Here is an 18,363-nt window from a genome sequence, read left to right on the forward strand (position 1 = left end):
TATTTTTTCTGATATGCATATAATATATAATTTGATCTTCACAACAACCCTTTCAATTAGGAGTCCTCACGATTTTACAGAAGAAATTGAGGCTAAATGTTTAAATAATCCACAGAAATGAGAGCTAGTTTTAAAAATATGTCTTCTGATTCTTAGTCTAACTCTGTTGCTCCTGCATCATTTTGCTTCATTTAAGCTACCTACTCTGAGCCAGTTAACTTCTCTTGAAAACATTTTGTTCACTACAGTGCCGTGAGGTACAGTTAACTTAATAGTAATTTTCCACACATCAAAAAATATGAATGTTATTCCTTGTCTATGTTTTACTTAATAGGAAAGAGTGTGGAGTATAGAAGTGATTCATAACTTAAAAACATTCCCTTGGTTTGACTACTCAATAAAAGTATGTGTTTCTCAAGCTGAGAAAATCTAGCGTTTTCCTCTGTGGTCTTAAAAATGTTTTTTGACTTTATACTCTCTACTTACTACTTTTCAAGCTTTAATATTTAACACTACTATTTAGTATGATGTCAACTTCATTTGTTTTATTATTTATTTAATTAATTTTATTTATTTATTTTGCTTAAAGCATTTATTTGCTTAAGGCATGAAAAAGATCTTTTGCAAGCCTGTTCTGAAAGGAGAACATTCTTTCTGTAACAACTTTATTCGAATATAATTCACATACCATACAAATCACCCAATTAGAGCATACAATTCAGTATCTTGTGACATATTCACAGAGCCATGCGACTGTCATGACAATTAATTTTAGAACATTTTTCCCATCCCCCAAAAGAAACCTTGCACCCTTTAGTGGTGACCTTCCACTCCCCAGGACCTCAGCTCAAGACGATCACTAATTTTCTTTCTTTCCCTGTAGATTACCTACTTTAGACATTTCTTTTGTTTTTTTTTAAGATTTTATTTATTTATTTGACAGGCAGAGATCACAAGTAAGCAGAGAAGCAGGCAGAGAGAGAGGAGGAAGCAGGCTCCCTGCCGAGCAGAAAGCCTGATGCGGGGCTTGATCCCAGGACCCTGGGATCATGACCTGAGCCGAAGGCAGAGGATTAACCCACTGAGCCACCCAGGCGCCTCTACTCTAGACATTTCTATAAATGGAGCCATAGCATATGTGGTCTTTTGTGACTGCAGTCTTTAACTTAGCATAAAATTTTCAAGGTTCTTCCATGTTGCAGTTTGTGTCAGCACTTCATTCCTTTTTATTGCTAAATCATATTTCATTATATGAATGTACCATATTTATCAGTTGATGGACATTCATGTTGCTTCCATCCTGGACTATTATAAATAATGTTGCTATGTATTATGAGTAGTGCTATTATGAACAGTCATGGACAGATTTTCATGTACACAGATATTTTCACTTCTCTTGGGTGTATACTTAGCGCTGGAATTGTTGGTAACTCTATATTTACCCTTTTAAAAGAATTCCAGACTATTTTCCAAAGAAACTGCACCATTTTACATCCCCCCCCCCGCCCCCGCCCAGCCATGTATGTGAATTTAAAACACTTTTTCAAGGAGAGGGAAATGATAATGCTACATATACTTGATCAAATATACTTAATGGAACATTATATATAGCCTATTAGTTAATTGAAAAGTTTCAGAAATTTACATTTCCTAACTTTCTTCTTATTTATTCTATCTTATGAACACCTATGGAATAAAAGAAATTAGCTCTATCATTACTTAAGTAAACTAAATTCCTTATAATGTCTACCTACTTTTAAGAATATTGAAATTAAATTCTTTTTTTTTAATATTTTATTTATTTGTCAGAGAGAAGGAGAGAGAGAGAGAGAGCGCACAGGCAGGCAGAGAGGCAGGCAGAGAGGCAGGCAGAGAGGCAGGCGGAGGTGGAGAGAGAAGCAGGCTCCCTGCCGAGCAAGGAGGTCATGCAGGACTCGATCCCAGGACTCTGGGATCATGACCCGAGCTGAAGGCAGCGGCTTAACCCACTGAGCCACCCAGGCGTCCCTTGAAATTAAATTCTTGATAGAGATATATATGGATTTCAATATTAAGAATATAAAATGGCCTCCCTTTGTCTCATCTACTGCGAGAATAAAGACCATTCTCAGCAGTTAGACTATTGACATTCCAGAAAATGTTGACATCACTCTGAAGGGATGCACTGTTATTGTGAGGGGCCCCGGGAGAAACTCTGCAAAGGGACTGCAGTCACATCAATGTAGAAATCAGTCTCCTTGGAAAGGTAGAGAAGAGGCTCCAAGTTGACAAATGTGGGAAATAGAAAAGACCGGCTACTGTTTGCACTATCTGTAGTCATATACAGAAGATGGTCAAGGGTGTTACACCAGGCTTCCATTACAAGGTGAGGTTTGTGTGTGCTCACTTCTGCATCAATGTTGTTATTCAGGAGAACGGTTCTCTTGTTGCAATCCAAAATTTCTTGAGTGAAAAATATATCCACAGGATTTGGATGAGGCCAGGTGTTGCTTGTTCAGTATCTCAAGCCCAGAAAGATGAGTTAATGCTTGGAGGGAAATGACATTGAACTTGTATCAAACTCAGCTGCTTTGATTCAGCAAGCCACAACGGTGAAAAACAAGGATATCAGAAAATTTTGGGATGGTGTCTATGTTTCTGAAAAATGAACAGTTCAGCAGGCTGAGGAATAAGATCTAAGTTGTCCAGGTATGGAAACAGCAAGATGCCGGGTGATTTTTCAGACTTATTTGTGATATTTTAAAGATGCAATAACAGCTGTATTGATTTGGGGCTTTTTCTTGAACCAATATTCTTTCTAACTATTTGTCAAGTAAACCATTCAGAAGTAAATTGTAGTGTGCCAAGAACAGTAACAGAAAGAATAGAACAGGAGTTTTTTCTAGTAAAACTTCATGGGAGAAGTGGGTTTTTTTCTTGTTTTTGTTTTTGTTGTTGTTGTTGTTGTTTGGGTTGTTTTGTTTTGCTTTGTCTTCTGAAGGAATATTAAGGGTATTTCAGCAAGAGGAATATGGTGTGAGCAACAGGCCACACTACGTGGCTGTTCACGGTTGGATGTAGAACTTTTGGGGGCAGCCCTGAAGGTATCTAACTTTGCAGAGGCATGGATTTGAATATTTGTTAGGTCAGTGTGCTTGAGTCACTTCTCTGGATACCAGTAACTTTTTGTGAAAAAGCAGCTGAGGAGTGGAACAAAGTGATAAGCCTCAGTAAGTTTAATTTGTGTTTAGTATAAACATGGTTGTTGTGTCCAAGATCCTCTTAATCTTACTTTCCACCCTACTCTACCCTACCTCAGCCCATATGCTAGTCCTTGATATTTTTAGAAACTGATAAACTTTCCATAATTTCCTAATTCCATGTGCCATGTTTTAAACATGTTACCCTGCTAGAGTAACTTAGCAGGGTTCCCCTCCCTCACCCCCACTTCCTAGTTTTCTGCATCTCACTTGAAGGAAACTCCAACCTTCCAATTTCTCAGGCAAAGTACAACATTCAACCTTGATTTCTCTTATACACTACACATTCAATCCATCAAAAGAGTGCATGTTCTGTCTTCTCAGTAAGGTATGTGTAAAGACTTAAAGAAATTAACAAAAAGAGCAACCACATGGAATATAGCGAAAGACTTTGATTTAAAATGAACCAACTGGATTTTTTATTTTAAGGAGGCAATCTTGGTTTTGATGATAATGCTTAATTTTTAAGAAATATGAGTGAAATGGTCAACTATAGTTTGCTTTGAAATAATTTGCAGTGGGATTGGGGAAGGCATTGGATGAGGTTCTAAGTGAAACGGATTACCTATAAATTGGTATTTGCTGAAACTGGCAAAAATAAAGACTATAAAATGGATGGCAAGTTTAGGCATTTGATATTTCTTTTCTTGTTCATTACTGTTCAAGTTATGGTAGTATCATAACAGTGGAAGGCATATATCCATTTAATATTTGGGAGAAACTGGAAAACTTAACAATCTCAATGGATGTTCAGAAACTATTTATAATCTAAGAGCGAGATGAAGCATCTCAAACTCAACACATTTTAAGCTTAGTAATTTGTAGAAACCCTATCTTCCAGTTCCAGACCATTAAGTCTAATAGATATATGGGTCACTGGTTTGGAATTCTTCCCTTCACTTTTCTTATGTTAATTTCAACATGTCCCTCTCATTCCCATAGTCACGACCTGTGTTAGTTGTATTAAACAAATAGACTACCAATTACACATTCAGTAATGCAATTTGTTCAACCTGCAACACTGATCTGCTTTTACCTTAGCCCATAATAAATCTATATATTGCAGACTAGTGTTCCAAGTGAACTCGAAAAATAAGTTCAGTGGACAAAGAACCATAGGTGAATTCCTATACATTTACAGAAACCCAGGGCTAAGACAAATTTCTGCCTTGAAGGACAATATGAAAATCTGAATATGAGGTGCAAATAGTGCAATTATTTTGCAATGAAATTGGGAAGCCAAGCACTGTCATGTCATAGTTGTAGATCATTCCTTCAAAACAGGAACAGGCACATGTGGTATCATTTCATTTTACTTCATGAAAAAATTTTCAGTTAGGCAGAATAATATATTATAATTTTTCTAAGTTTATTTGGTTTTTCTGGAAAAGTGTATGATCTTTTATGGGACAGAGAATGAAGAGGGAAACTTTTTGAAGAAAAAGTGATTTCTTTTAAAAATGTATCTAATGAATTTAAAACTAAGGAAATATTTTATATTTTTCTCTGGTCAGAGAAAGAAACTTTTTCTTTTCATTTCACTCAGTTGAAATAATATACTCACCTCAAGTCATGAAATTCAAACGTTTCAGATATAGGGGCTCCTAAAGGTCATTGTTGACATTCCACACCCAGCTTTTTTGCCCTGAATCCTTGGTTTCTTGATTCTTCAAACACTGAACAGTAATATCATTCTCCTCACTTGGAGACTTTGCCATCATTCACATTGTCTAAAGGCATAAAGAACTATAAATTTGGTTAGTTGGCAAAGTTTTTGTCCTATTTATATAAAGAATGGAGACATTTGTAGGACTCACTGCCTACCAAACCTGAGGCCATTCCCCCAATGCCTCTAATTGATATTACTTAAATAGAGGACAGAAGTTGAAAAGTGACAACCATGTAAAGAACCACATAATCCTAAAATTCTTGCTTACCACACTTTTCTGGCTCTTCCGTTTAAGAATCCTCTGTTTGGGGGCGCCTGGGTGGCTCAGTGGGTTAAGCCGCTGCCTTCGGCTCAGGTCATGATCTCAGGGTCCTGGGATCGAGTCCCGCATCGGGCTCTCTGCTCGGCAGCGAGCCTGCTTCCCTCTCTCTCTGCCTGCCTCTCTGTCTACTTGTGATCTCTCTCTGTCAAAAAAAAAAAAAAAAAAAAAATGTTAAAAAAAAAAAAAAAAAAAGAATCCTCTGTTTGTGACTACCCCAGACATTAATTTCTTCTATAAGGAAGGAGAAAAATTGAATTAAATTTCTCAAATGCCCATTTTGCCAATTTCTACAAATTACTAAGATGCATATATCACAAAATGATATAGATTAGTTATATCATTTAATCTAAGAGTCACAGCAATGTTACCAATGAAGAATGAGACATGTAGAAGGTAGGTAACTTATCACCCATGGTCACACAGCCAAGGACAGGCATGTCCTCTATAATAAATCACTCTCTTATTCAAACTTTTGCCCATTTAACTCAGAAAAATCTCCAACTTATCTCTTTCAGTCCTTTTGTTAATCAAGTCAAAACAGAACAAAAACAAAAACATCATAAAAGTAATTCTTGTAAGTCTTAAAACCAGAAGAAAGCTTTACGTAATGAAAGAAAACTCTACCTAAGAACTTCCATAAACTTACTTTCCGACCTTGAAAGTAGGTTTAGAATCTTTCTGAAAAAATCATTCTGTCTCCTTTTCTTTCAAATAAATGTTTGTCTTCAGGCTCCAACATTCAAGATAAATGAAACACTTTCTAATTTAATGCTACTTTGATTACTAACATTGCAACAGTGTTTTTTTCCAACATTTCATTCTTCCCTAGAGTCTTGGATTTTTGTAGAGTAGACTACAACCCACAGCACCATTTACAACTTTGTTTCTATGGAAAGGAGCACTCTGAAAGTTCCAAAGAGCTAATGTACAAATACTTGGTGGAACACAATGTTTTTAAGTTGGGGACCGCTAATATTTATGAAATGAGTGTTCAAAACAAAAACAGATGTTTCAACAGGAGCATGCAGGGACAGAGGGGTCTCATTGATTCAGCCTCTTACCACCCCCTCCCACACATACACAAAGGTGATTGGAGTCCTTATAAAAATAATCTATTATACAGCCAGTTCCAAAGTAAATTGAGGAGTGGGAGAAAAAGAACCAGAGCTGTAACTATAGCTCCTCAAATGACCACAAATATTACTAACGTTTGTTTTGTAACTCTGGTTAATTCTTATCTTAATAAACCATGTAAAATTCAGAGTTGCCCAATGAAGTATTGAAAATTCATGATTAATGTTCCAATGAACTATTTTTTTATATATTACATTTTTTAAAAATAAAGGTCAAAACCTATTCTGACCTGAAATTTGAAGACAAGTAGAAAATCAGCAACAGGAAAATTTTATCAGAAATCTAATGTATTGGACAATTTCAGTAGTTAACTCTTACACACGTGTGTTAAGTGTATTTCTTTTGTTATATTACTTTTTATTTTTAAATCAAAGACAAATTCTCAAAAGGATTCTTCCATAAACTTCTACCTAGTACCTTTTCGATAAATAAAATATTAAGAAATAATGGATAAATTCTAGATAAATAAAAATATTAAGAAATATTTTTGCGCTTTAATTTTTTGGAACTTACAACTTTATAGTCATTCACCATAGTTTTTTATAAAAACATTGTCACTCCCTCCCAACCCTGTTTATAATTATTACTATATTTAGTTTTTGGCATGTTAATATAAAAGGTAAACATACCCTTTGTTAGATATTATTTTAAAAGCACAGAAATCCAAGCAGCCAAATAACTTGGGGATTTCTTTGCACCTTGGGGGGATATCACTAACCAAAACCAGTTTTTAAAAAATTACTTGATTCTAAAGGTTTTATCTTGAAACACAAAAATTTACAAATTATGAAAAAAAAGATGCAGAGATATAAGCATTGGAAAAGGAAAAAATAAGAATTAGGTTTGTAGGCAAATTTGCAAAAGGTACAAGGAAGTCATATTTCAGAACTAGCTGGCCAAATCAAAACACAGCAAGTATTTAAACAGAAAAGCCACACAGAATTACTAAGGTTGCTAAGTTTGCAATAGACTATTCATAAAGAAAAAACAGCAACTTTGTCACAACCACTGTATTCACAAAGATTATGACATATATGCAAGTAGGTGTGGTGGGTGAGTATGAATTTATGGGACAGGGTCAAGGTTTTATTATTTGGAGATCAGAACCATCACCCATATTTTTACTTTATCCCAAGATATAAAACATTGTTTTTCCAACTGTGAAATGAGAAGTGCTTATACTATTGAAATCAAGGCAAAGTGTCAGATTTTGCTTCAACAAAATGCAATTTCTAATTTACTAACCATACAATATTTTTCCTTTACCATGAATATACAGGGCTTTGTGTGGTTATTTTAAGTTTTTGCATGGTTAATTTAGTTGGTGTGTCCCTTCAAATACCTTCTCTATGATTTTTTTTTTAACTTGCTATAGCCCAGATATGAGCACTCCCACATATTTCTCATCCTACCTAAGACAGACTGGTCCCATTTAAAACATATCCTATAATCAACCACCCATGCTATTTTCTTGTTTAACAAATCATTAAAGCCAGGCTTCACTCATAATAAATCTGTTTTATAAGAAATACAGGTATTAATAAAGTGATCTTAAAGTAACCTTCATAAAGGGGAACAGAAATAAACAGGGCAAACACTTTAAAAGATGTAAACACAATATAGATAAATTTGAAGTTTTTAGGAAAAAAAAGTTATCTTTAAGACCATATGCTAAATTGGAATATTTCCACTATAAGCAATAAGGATAAATGTCCAAACTGATTTAGTATCAAAATTAAAGAGCACCAGAAGTAGAATTAGGTCTACAACCCTTTTTTTAATCACCATTTTAACATACACTTAAAAGCAGTTTTTACTGCCTTTCTGGAATACTTAATATACTATTTTTAAACTAAAGTTTCTAAATATTTGTGTGGCGATAAGAGATAATTCCATTCCTAAAACATAATAATTAAAATAATGAATCATCAGGAAAAGATCATAAAGGGATTATCTTTTAGGGTATTAACCCTAATCATTACCTCTCTATCCATGAGGTAACTGAATTTTAAAGGTGTTGAAAATAAACAATATTATTTCACACTGATTCAAACTTTTCAGCCTATCCACAACTTGCAAATGTGGTTTGAAATAAAATTTTCCATCATTTAACTTAAAAAAATTTGTTGTTTTCTTTTTTCAGTCCTTCTAAACTTTGTTACCCTGCTTGGATATGCTGCACTCTTCTGGGCATAGAATTTCATAGCAGTTATCAGAATAACCAAGCCATAAGGTCATTTTTATCAAACAATTTCCTATTAACAGAAAGGTTGGGGGTATGACTCATTTTATGCAAAACAAATATACAACAAATAAAGATGGTTTAAATGAATAGCTAAATGAAAACTGTAATAAGGATTTTTTATTTAATTTTTTTTAAAGATTTTATTTATTTATTTGACAGAGAGAGAGATCACAAGTAGTTAGAGAGGCAGGCAGAGAGAGAGGAGGAAGCAGGCTCCCTGCGGAGCAGAGAGCCCGATGCGGGGCTCGATCCCAGGACCCTGAGATCATGACCTGAGTCGAAGGCAGCAGCTTAATCCACTGAGCCACCCAGGCGCCCCTTTTATTTAATTTTTTAAAAATATTTAATTTATTTATTTAACAGACAGAGATCACAAGTAGGCAGAGAGGCAGCCAGAGAGAGAGGAAGGGAAGCAGGCTCTCCGCTGAGCAGAGAGCCTCATGTGTGGCTCGATCCCAGGACCCTGAGATCATGACCTGAGCCAAAGGCAGAGGCTTTAACCCACTGAGCCACCCTGTATTTTCTCATAGAGTCTACACCTGAAACAACTGCACTGTAGGCACCTTCCTGTAAACTGCCAGCTGTTTCCTTTGTTTTAAAAATGGCAAGCAGAAGCAGAGTTAAAATCATATTTCCAGAGAGGGGGGAGGCATAGGATAAGGCTGTTACAAACTAGCTTTCAGAAATAAGAATTCAGGGACGCCTGGGTGGCTCAGTTGGTTAAGCCACTGCCTTCAGCTCAGGTCATGATCCCAGCATCCTGGGATCAAGTCCCACATCGGGCTCCTTGCTCATCCGGGAGCCTGCTTCTCTCTCTGCCTCTGCCTGCCACTCTGCCTGCTTGTGGTCTCTCTCTCTCTGACCAGGGAGCCTGCTTCTCTCTGCCTCTGCCTGCTACTCTGCCTGCTTGCGCGCTCTCTTTCTCTCTCTCTCTCTCTGACAAGTACATAAATAAATTAAATATTAAAAAAGAAAGAAAGAAGAATTCAGTAGTCAACTTTTCCCCTTTTTTCTTTTTCTTCCTTCCTTCCTTACTTTCTTTCTTCTTCTTCTTTTTTTTTTTTTTCCCAAAGCAACAGGGAAATTACAAACACATTTTGGAAAATAATGCTGTCTTGAAAACAATCTCTATTGGACCAAGTCCTTATTTCCCTGGAAGTGATTGCATCCAAGACTTGATTTCAACAGTGTTCAAATTTATTACTTGAAGCTATGGCATAAAACTGTCTTCTTTAAATGGAAAATTTGACCAACTTCTATGAGATAAATGAATTTTGAAAGTGGGAGTGGGTGGGGGAGGTACACAACTTTTTTTCTTCAAGTGGGTGGGGAAAGGATGCAGAGGAAGAAGCATCCTAAGCAACCACAAAACGATGAGTATCTTAGGACGTAAAAGGATGTTAGACCCAAGAGCTCAAATGCTTTCCGATCGCAGCATCTCTACGGGGGACTTTTGGTTTGACTGCTACCAGGCACGAGGGGAATCCCCGTCTTGGGTAAAAAGAGGGAACTGGAGAAAAGACCCGTTCAGAACGACCCAGCCTCGGACGATTCTCAGCGAGACCTGCCTTTCGCGGGACCCCCCGGAGCGGGCCTCTCACCGCCGGGGAGACGAGTCCGAGGGGGCGGCAGGGAGGTCCTGCGTCAGTCTGGGCGCCCCCCCAGCCACTCAAGGCCAACGAACCCCTGCGACCCGGGCCGGCGGACCGCGCAGGGTACACTCCCGGACCCCAAACCCAACCCGCCTCCTCGCGCCCTGGGCCTCCCGCGCGGATCTGGACGGCCTCCCTACCGCCGCTCCCGCCGGCCTCCAGCCTCCCAAACCGCGACCTCCCCACCCCCGGCCGGGCCCCCGCGAGGTTGCGCTTCCCGTAAACTCCCCGCCCCGCGCGGCCCCCTCCCCGCCGCGGCTCCGCCCCCGCGGGTCCCTGAGCAGGGCGTGATTGGCCCGGCCACGCCATCACTCTCCGGACGCGTCACCGCCCTCGTTTCCGAACGCCCGGAGACCGGCAGTGGTATTAGTGCTCTCGGGGCCGCTGAGGAGGGCGGCGTGCTGCCCTGCTCGCTCCTACTCGCCCGCGGGTCGGCGCGCTAGCCCCGCAGAGCGGCGACCAGGCTGCGGGGCTGCCGGTCTGCGTGCTCAGCCGCCCCGTGGGAAGCAGTAGCAGCTAGTTCCAGCTCCGAGATGGGGAGCTGGCGAAGTTGACTAGCCCCCCGACCCGCGCTGCGTCCCTCCTGCCCCAGAGGTGCGTTGCCCTCTCCAGGAGGTGCCCGCACGCGGCCCTGCTCCAGGTGTGCTCAGGACACCCCGTCCCCTGGGACCAGAAAACTTCACCCCAAGTCCAAAGAGTGAGATCCGAGGGCGGTGCCCGGAGCCAGACTCCCGACTCCGCGCTTGGGGGGCTGTCCCGGCGGCTCGCACGGCCGTCGGAGGGCGGAGACCCGCTGGAAACTTTATCACCATCATCGTAATTACTACATTTTACTGTTTCTCTCCCCGCAGGGGCTGCGGCCAGCGGTCTGTCGCGCGTGCTTGTTTGCCAAAGGAACTGCCCGTGGGAGAAGACCCACAGAAGAGTTGTTTCCCCAGGGCATACCTGCAGCCCAGCCCAGGGGCTTGGGCGGCCTGGATGCACAGGACCCAGGCCCGCAGCCGCTGACGCCTGGCGGCGGCGAAGTTTGGCTGCTGAGCGGCGCGGCGCAGGGCCACTGGACAGCGGGCACCCCAGCGGCCGCGGCGGCTGGAGGGATGCCGGTGGGGGGCCTGTTGCCGCTCTTCAGCAGCCCGGCGGGCGGCGGCCTGGGCGGCGGCCTGGGCGGGGGTCTCGGCGGCGGTGGCAGCGGCGGCAGGAAGGGATTCGGCCCCTCCGCCTTCCGCCTGACAGAGAAGTTCGTGCTGCTGTTGGTGTTCAGCGCCTTCATCACGCTCTGCTTCGGGGCGATCTTCTTCCTGCCCGACTCCTCCAAGCTGCTCAGCGGCGTCCTTTTCCACTCCAGCCCCGCCCTGCAGTCGGCCGCCGACCATAAACCCGGGCCCGGGGCGCGCGCCGAGGACGCGGCAGATGGGCGAGCCAGACGCGGCGAGGAGGGCGCGCCCGGGGACCAGGCGGCCGCGCTGGAGGACAACTTGGCCAGGATCCGCGAAAACCACGAGCGTGCTCTCAGGGAAGCCAAGGAGACCCTGCAGAAGCTGCCCGAGGAGATCCAAAGAGACATCCTGCTGGAAAAGGAGAAGGTGGCCCAGGACCAGCTGCGTGACAAGGCGGTCTTCAGGAGGCTGCCCCCGGTGGACTTCGTGCCCCCAGTCGGGGCAGTTGGCAGGGAGCCGGCGGACGCCGCCATCCGTGAGAAGAGGGCAAAGATCAAAGAGGTGAGTGCGCGGTACTGGAAACCCCTCCTGCCGGCAGCCTTCTTCTGGGAGAAAAAAGACAAACCTTTGAAACTCTAAAGACTAACATTACAGTGTAAAGGGGCATAGAGCTTTTCCTCTTCCATCAGGTGCAATGTGAAAGGTTCTTTCGTTTTGTTTGTTGTTTGTTTGTTTGTTTTTACTATCGCAGTAGATGTGGCCAATTAAGATCTGAGGTTGGATCCCGTTGCTTTTAATTTGCGTGCTCTGGTAAGCATAAACTACGTGAGATAGGTATTAAGTACATGAGCAGGTGGGGTGTTGTGCAAACCTCCTCTTTCACTGGCCTGTATGGGTTAATCGTCCCGGAGAACATTGACAATGAGGGTCCTAAACAGCCCCCTACTGAAGCTTGGACTGGGCTGGAAATGAAGGTTGGATGTAAACGCAAAGTATTGATCACAGAGGATCAAAAGGTTCTAACAGCCAGCACACCCTGGCCTTCAGTCATGTGGCTGAAGGTGCCAGGTGGCATCCTGTGTGTACTTACAGATTAGAGAGGTAAAACCTGAGAACTTCCTATCTTGGGGGCACACTGTTGTTTACATTTTAAAAAATGAAAAATTTAAAAAGCCAGCCAATTGTCTCTTGCATTTCTAGTGTAGTCAGAAAAAGAGTATTTTATGTGACGCAACAGGTTTGCCTCTACAGCAGCACAAAGATGACAAACTTAATCTAAGACAAACATGGACTTTGATAAGTCTTTCATAGTTTATTTCTCATAATTTTCAGTTAGCACCTGTAGCATATGTCCACTTAACTGGCTTAAAGCTGAGAGGGACCTCTAAAGTCATTTAAGACTGTCAGTTTAAAGATGAAATTTGAGGGGCCCAAAGCCCCAGAATCAGTTAGTGATAAAGGACTCGAAACCAGGACTTCCTCCCAGTCCCCTGTCACTAGTCAGCAGGTTCTTTGTGGACATGCTTCCTTCCACAGCTACTCTCCTGTGTGAAATTATGCCAGCCTGGATTTTTAACACAATCCAAGAGCTGTAGGAACCAAATTAAAAGCATTTCATCCCAAATCTTAATTCGGATTTCTAAAATGCGTTGTAAGTGGAAGTAATATTTTGGCATTTAAAAAATGTCAGAGCCTCTGTGAAAATAAATTTTATGTTTGACATTGGGTAGGTAATCAAGAAAGGAAGCGTTCTCATTCTCAGAGAGTAAACAGAATTTTGAGTTCATGAAGAGGTGTTTAGCTTGAGTACCTACAGAATGGAGGCAGCTTGATTGCTATGGGATTTGTGACTTTAAGACCAGATGAACGTGGTTTAGTGGTAATTGAGCAGGTCAAAGTAGATTTGGGCCCTTTGAATTTACCCTAGGCACAAAGACGGTGCCTTCATCGTTCTGTGCAGATAGCTTCCTTCAAGCCCATCAGCCTTTCTGCTTTGGGACCCTTCTTCAGGCATAGAAGAAGACTTGGAGGAATGGATTTCATGCCCTTGACTTCTCTCTAGCAGATTGCCTTCTTCATGAAATCCCGTCAGGGACACCAAACTAGAAAAGTGGATAAAAAGCTTTATTTCTCGGGCGCCTGGGTGGCTCAGTGGTTTAAGCCGCTGCCTTCGGCTCAGGTCATGATCTCAGGGTCCTGGGATCAAGTCCCGCATCGGGCTCTCTGCTTGGCAGGGAGCCTGCTTCCCTCTCACTCTCTCTGCCTGCCTCTCTGCCTACTTGTGATCTCTCTCTGTCAAATAAATAAAATCTTTAAAAAAAAAAAAAAAAGCTTTATTTCTCACCAGTTTCCCTCACCTCTTCATCTCCCATTCTCCCTAAAAATATCCAGACAAAACCATAGGTAAATTAACCCTAAAACTGTATGTTTATGTTTCCCTTAAGTTTAAAGCAGTGCAGTTCGCAAATTTCATGCCCTGAATTCCTATGAGCTGCCAGTTAGTGCAGATCACAGTTGTCCAAGGAAATTATTTTAAATCCTAGAGATGCATGGATGTTGAAAAGCTATCAGTACCAAGCAATAGTGACTAAAAGTGCATTAAGAGCAGAAGCAGTGGGAATTGAGGACAGCATATCAACGGTATGCCTATCTGCTTCTATTGAATCTGTGTTATCTGTCTCTCTAAATCAAAAGGTCTTAATTAGCCATGTAAAGAAAATGTATGTAGCCTTCTGTATCTGTGTGGTGCTAACATCTTAGCACTTAGATGTTTTGAAACTGTCCAGTCTTGCATAAAGTGGTGGAACTAAATGTGTTCTTTTAAATTCCATGTTGCCGTGAGAACCCAAAAAAGCTAGCATAATTTGCTTCAGTATTTAGTCAAAAGCTAATGGGGAGAAATGGATTATGGTTTTTCATCAGATTAGTTCGGGCAGATGCGTTCCTTTGTAAACCAAAAAAAAAAAAAAAAAAAAATCGTGCTATTCTAAAACTGTGCTGAAAATGTTCAGTTTTAGAAAGGAAAGAGTGGTTACCTATTGTGAATAGAGCACTGCACTTCAAATTCACACTTTTCTATTCAGTTTCTGGCACCACCATGGACTTCTTTGGCATGGCCCAGTGGATCTTTGCCTTGGTTTTATCTTTTTTGTTCCTGTGTTTTCTAGTTCTCTTTATATACGTAGGCTCTCTATCACACCTGAATGTACTAACAGTTTCATAGCTAAAATTTAGAAAGTATAGGCAAATCTAATATGTTGAGAGCTTAAACTCTAATTTTTGAGCCAAACATTAAATTTGTAAATTTGGTTTAAAGAAAGCTAATAGTATTTTTATATTGCCAACACGATTGTGTTACTGCTACTTTGATAAATTTTTAACAAATCTGTGCCTGAGACCATTGTAATTTCAAATCGGACATTGCCTAGCTCCCTTCACAAAAAGCCATTATATGCTTTCCAGTACTAACTTGATGGATGGTAAGTCTTTGATGTAATACTTAAAATTGAAATCAAGATGCTCCCTCCCATAAAAACTTTGTAAATAAACTGGCTCTGGAATTTCCCTGAATTTTATAATACATAGTACACATTTTCATGAGTTTGATTTTTTAAAAATTGCACTAAAGTTATCCTTAGTTTTTAAAAAGCAGTGTTAAAATAATGAAGGGCAGAAGTTAAAATAGCACCGTAGAATTTTTAAAAGAATAGTCTAGTTCCTCTTCTACCTTAACCCTTTTTTAAAATCAAGAAGCTTCTTTCTTTCTTTTATTTTTTTGTTTTTTGGTTTGAGCCTTTACAAAGGACTTGTACTGTTTTTTTAGTAGTAGAGCCATAATCCTAACTTAGAGGATGATTAATTTTGGTTTTCATCTCCTGGAATTAAGGGGAGTCCTTGAGTAATAGGGGCTAAAAACAACTTGTCAGAGGGTATTCTTACCTTCTCAAACTGGAATCTCCACTAACCTAAACAGGGTAGGAGTGAAGGGGCTGACAGTCAGCTTTGGGTCTCTCAGTTAAGGCTTTGGGATTGGTCAGCCGTGGGGCTCACAGTGTCTTTAGGTTTCTCAAAGCATTCTTTAGTTTTTTTATTCCAGACCTACTTATATGATCATAAGTTTAAAGAAAATGTTCATATTGATGGCTAATGGTTAAAATATGTTTTTGTGCCTTACACACTAACCTTATGTTGTTCTTGAGTCTATCATTTTTGTTAACTTTTGATGATTAATGCTTTAATTAAAGATTCGACATAGGAATAATCTACCCAGACAGACTAATACTTTTATTTTAAAGACTTAACTTTCCAGTTTATCTGTATGGGTAGTTCTGCTGTGGAAAATAACATCTGCAAAATAATAAAAGCCAGAATTTGAAGACCTGACTCCAGAGGAACTTAAATACCCTTGACTTACCTTGCCAGTTCTGCTCACCCTACTCTGAAACATACCTGACATTGGCAATAGGTAAATACAAGATTCCCCGACTCTTAGGTCTTTCCCCAGAGCAGAGAGGTTATAGAGTAATTGTAAAAATTTTTTCTCTTTAATAAGTAAATGAATAAATTAGGATTTCAACAGTTTAAGTGGTAGAGTAGATGCTGACTGTTGAACATTAATATATGGAAGCAAGAAAAGATTGTTAATGGGTGATCAATTATGCCCAGCCTAATTTTCTGTAAGTTATTGATAATTTGTTGAGAGGAATATTCTGTCCTCCTCTTACCAGGTACCTTAAAATTCATAGGACTTAGAACCTAGTTAAGTTGTGAAAAGTGGATAAAAAATGCATTTTTGAGCCAATGCTTCTCTATTTTTTTAAGTGCGCTCATAAAATAAACCATCCTGAGAAATTTATCTTAGTATTTCACATGCACAGTAAGTGTCTTTGTATGAAATCTGAATTTGTTCAAATTCAGTGGAGGACTTACTTCAATATTTCTATTGAATTATTCCATAAGCTATGGTAGTACAAATTCTTCAATAAAGAGTTTCAAGCATGTGTCCCAAGGTCAGAGGGGAGGAATGCCTACAGATCAGTGTGAGTGATGAGAGATAAATATACATGGGTAGATCAGAACTGCACTGGAACCTGCTTATAGCCCATAGCTCAATAGAGAACCTGTGTGACCTTTCAAGTTCTTTATAACCTACAAAACCATAAAAATGTGTGTGTGTGTCAAAGGTGAGTTTTGATTGATCAAAATAGGAACATCTACCCCATGGATTCCAGAGATACTATGAAATGCCTTTCCCCTAAGCAGACAAAAAGGGTAAAGGAGAAACCAGTATTTGGTAGTTTAAGGAAGAGATTCTTTCTTTGGGAAAATTAAGTCATGACTTTTCCATCAGTTCTTAGTCTGGTGTTAAGTCTTAGTGTTAAGTAGTTTGAACTGACTCTAACCAGCCCCCGCTTAACCCTCACTCCCAAACATGTTTAAAGATTATTTACACAAACTATTCAGATTTTTTCTTCTACCAACAATATGCCATAAAAATTTTAACTCTCTGATTTTTAAAAGTAAACATATGCTCTAAGTCATAAAGTCTTCCTCTGTATAGTTCTTAGAGATAGCTCGGCTTGCTTATTTTACAGTAGACACAACTGAGACAGAGATTATTCTGGAAATCACATTAGAGTTGAGTGGAGGATGGAAGCCAGATCCATGGTGACTGTTGCTCACTGCCTTAACATGGCTTTCCTCCTAAGTAGAATGCCACAGAAGTATATAAATGGACAGGCCATATTCATTATTTGCAGACTCTCATGGAGAATGATTACAAAACACAGTTCTGCAGTATTATAAATTTGACCTTATATTAGTTAAGTTACATTAACTATAGTCATTTTTTAAAACCTTATTAGTGGCATGATTTAGAAACCTCTTCTTTTTATTTTTTTTTTAAAGATTTTATTTATTTGACAGATAGAGGTCACAAGTAGGCAGAGCAACAGGCAGAGAGAGAGGAGGAAGCAGGCTCCCCACAGAGCAGGGAGCCCCATGCGGGGCTAGATCCCAGAACCCTGAGATCATGACCTGAGCCGAAGGCAAAGGCTTTAACCCACTGAGCCACCCAGGTGCCCCAAGAAACCTCTTCTTTTTAAAGCCACCCAGGAAAAGTTTGATATGACATTTTTTTTTTTTCTGTTGATAAAGATCTTAGCAGGAAGCAGAGACCATTGTAATCATTCAGTTGGACATTCTTTACAAAGAGAGGTGGGGAGGCAAAAAGGAAGGATAGGAGAAGAGGGGCAGCTTAGAGAAGAGGAGTGTGCAGCATGGGGAGCTCTTTGAAACTACAAACCTACTTAGTCTTGACATTGCATGATATGTAACAGAAGAATTAATGACTAGCCTAAAGGACTACATATTATTTAAAAAGTAAACATACATTAAAAATTACAACAAGCTACAGGCTCTGTATCGTAGGAGCACGGTTCTCTTCACCCAGGTAGGTTCTAGAGAGAGTCTGGATACCCTGGCCTGTTCCTGCTCTGTCCCCTTGCAGCACTGTTTGGGTGTGAAGAGCTGGTCTGGAGGCAGTTGACCAGGACCTGAATTCCTGCCTTTTAGCGACCTGAGGCAAGTTGTGATTGAATCTTTCAGAGCTTCAGTTTTCTCATTTATAAAATGAAGACAACAGTGGGCACCCATTTTGTTAGATCAGAAGGCTTAAGTGTGGTCATCCCCAGCAACACTTAGAATGGTATCGGGCATGCTGTGAATGATGGATAAATCCTACTATTATTACTGTTATTAGCCACTGCCTAAAGCCATCAATGTAAGATTCCTTCGTTTCATAATGTTGGGTAAATCAGGAAGTGGATAACGAAGTCTTAAAAAGTTACCAGAAACAGTTCAAATCACGTTTGGTGCTTAAAAGAATACATTTCCAGTTCATCAAGATGATCTTTCCAGACAGCTATGATTTTATTGTGTTACTGT

The 18,363-nt window shown here is 40.3% G+C and overlaps 1 protein-coding gene and 1 pseudogene across 2 annotated transcripts in view; both read left to right on the top strand.

The window, feature by feature from the left end:
- The first annotated feature begins 2,015 nt into the window (after window positions 1–2,015).
- LOC123941384 lies at window positions 2,016–2,849 on the top strand (annotated as a pseudogene).
- Window positions 2,850–10,645: 7,796 nt separating this feature from the next.
- Window positions 10,646–18,363, top strand: part of MAN1A1 (mannosidase alpha class 1A member 1) — a 169,747-nt gene continuing 162,029 nt past the window's right edge. Inside the window, exons 1-2 of one of the 2 annotated variants that reach the window (XM_046004441.1) lie at window positions 10,646–10,901; window positions 11,113–11,979. In XM_046004441.1, the coding sequence (XP_045860397.1) occupies window positions 11,359–11,979 (621 nt within the window). In that variant the 5' untranslated portion in view covers window positions 10,646–10,901; window positions 11,113–11,358. The remainder of the gene's footprint in view (window positions 10,902–11,112; window positions 11,980–18,363) is intronic. The other variant, XM_046004442.1, reaches the window with a different exon arrangement.

Source organism: Meles meles, chromosome 5 (assembly GCF_922984935.1).
Source record: "Meles meles chromosome 5, mMelMel3.1 paternal haplotype, whole genome shotgun sequence".
NCBI classification, from domain to species: Eukaryota; Metazoa; Chordata; class Mammalia; order Carnivora; family Mustelidae; genus Meles; species Meles meles.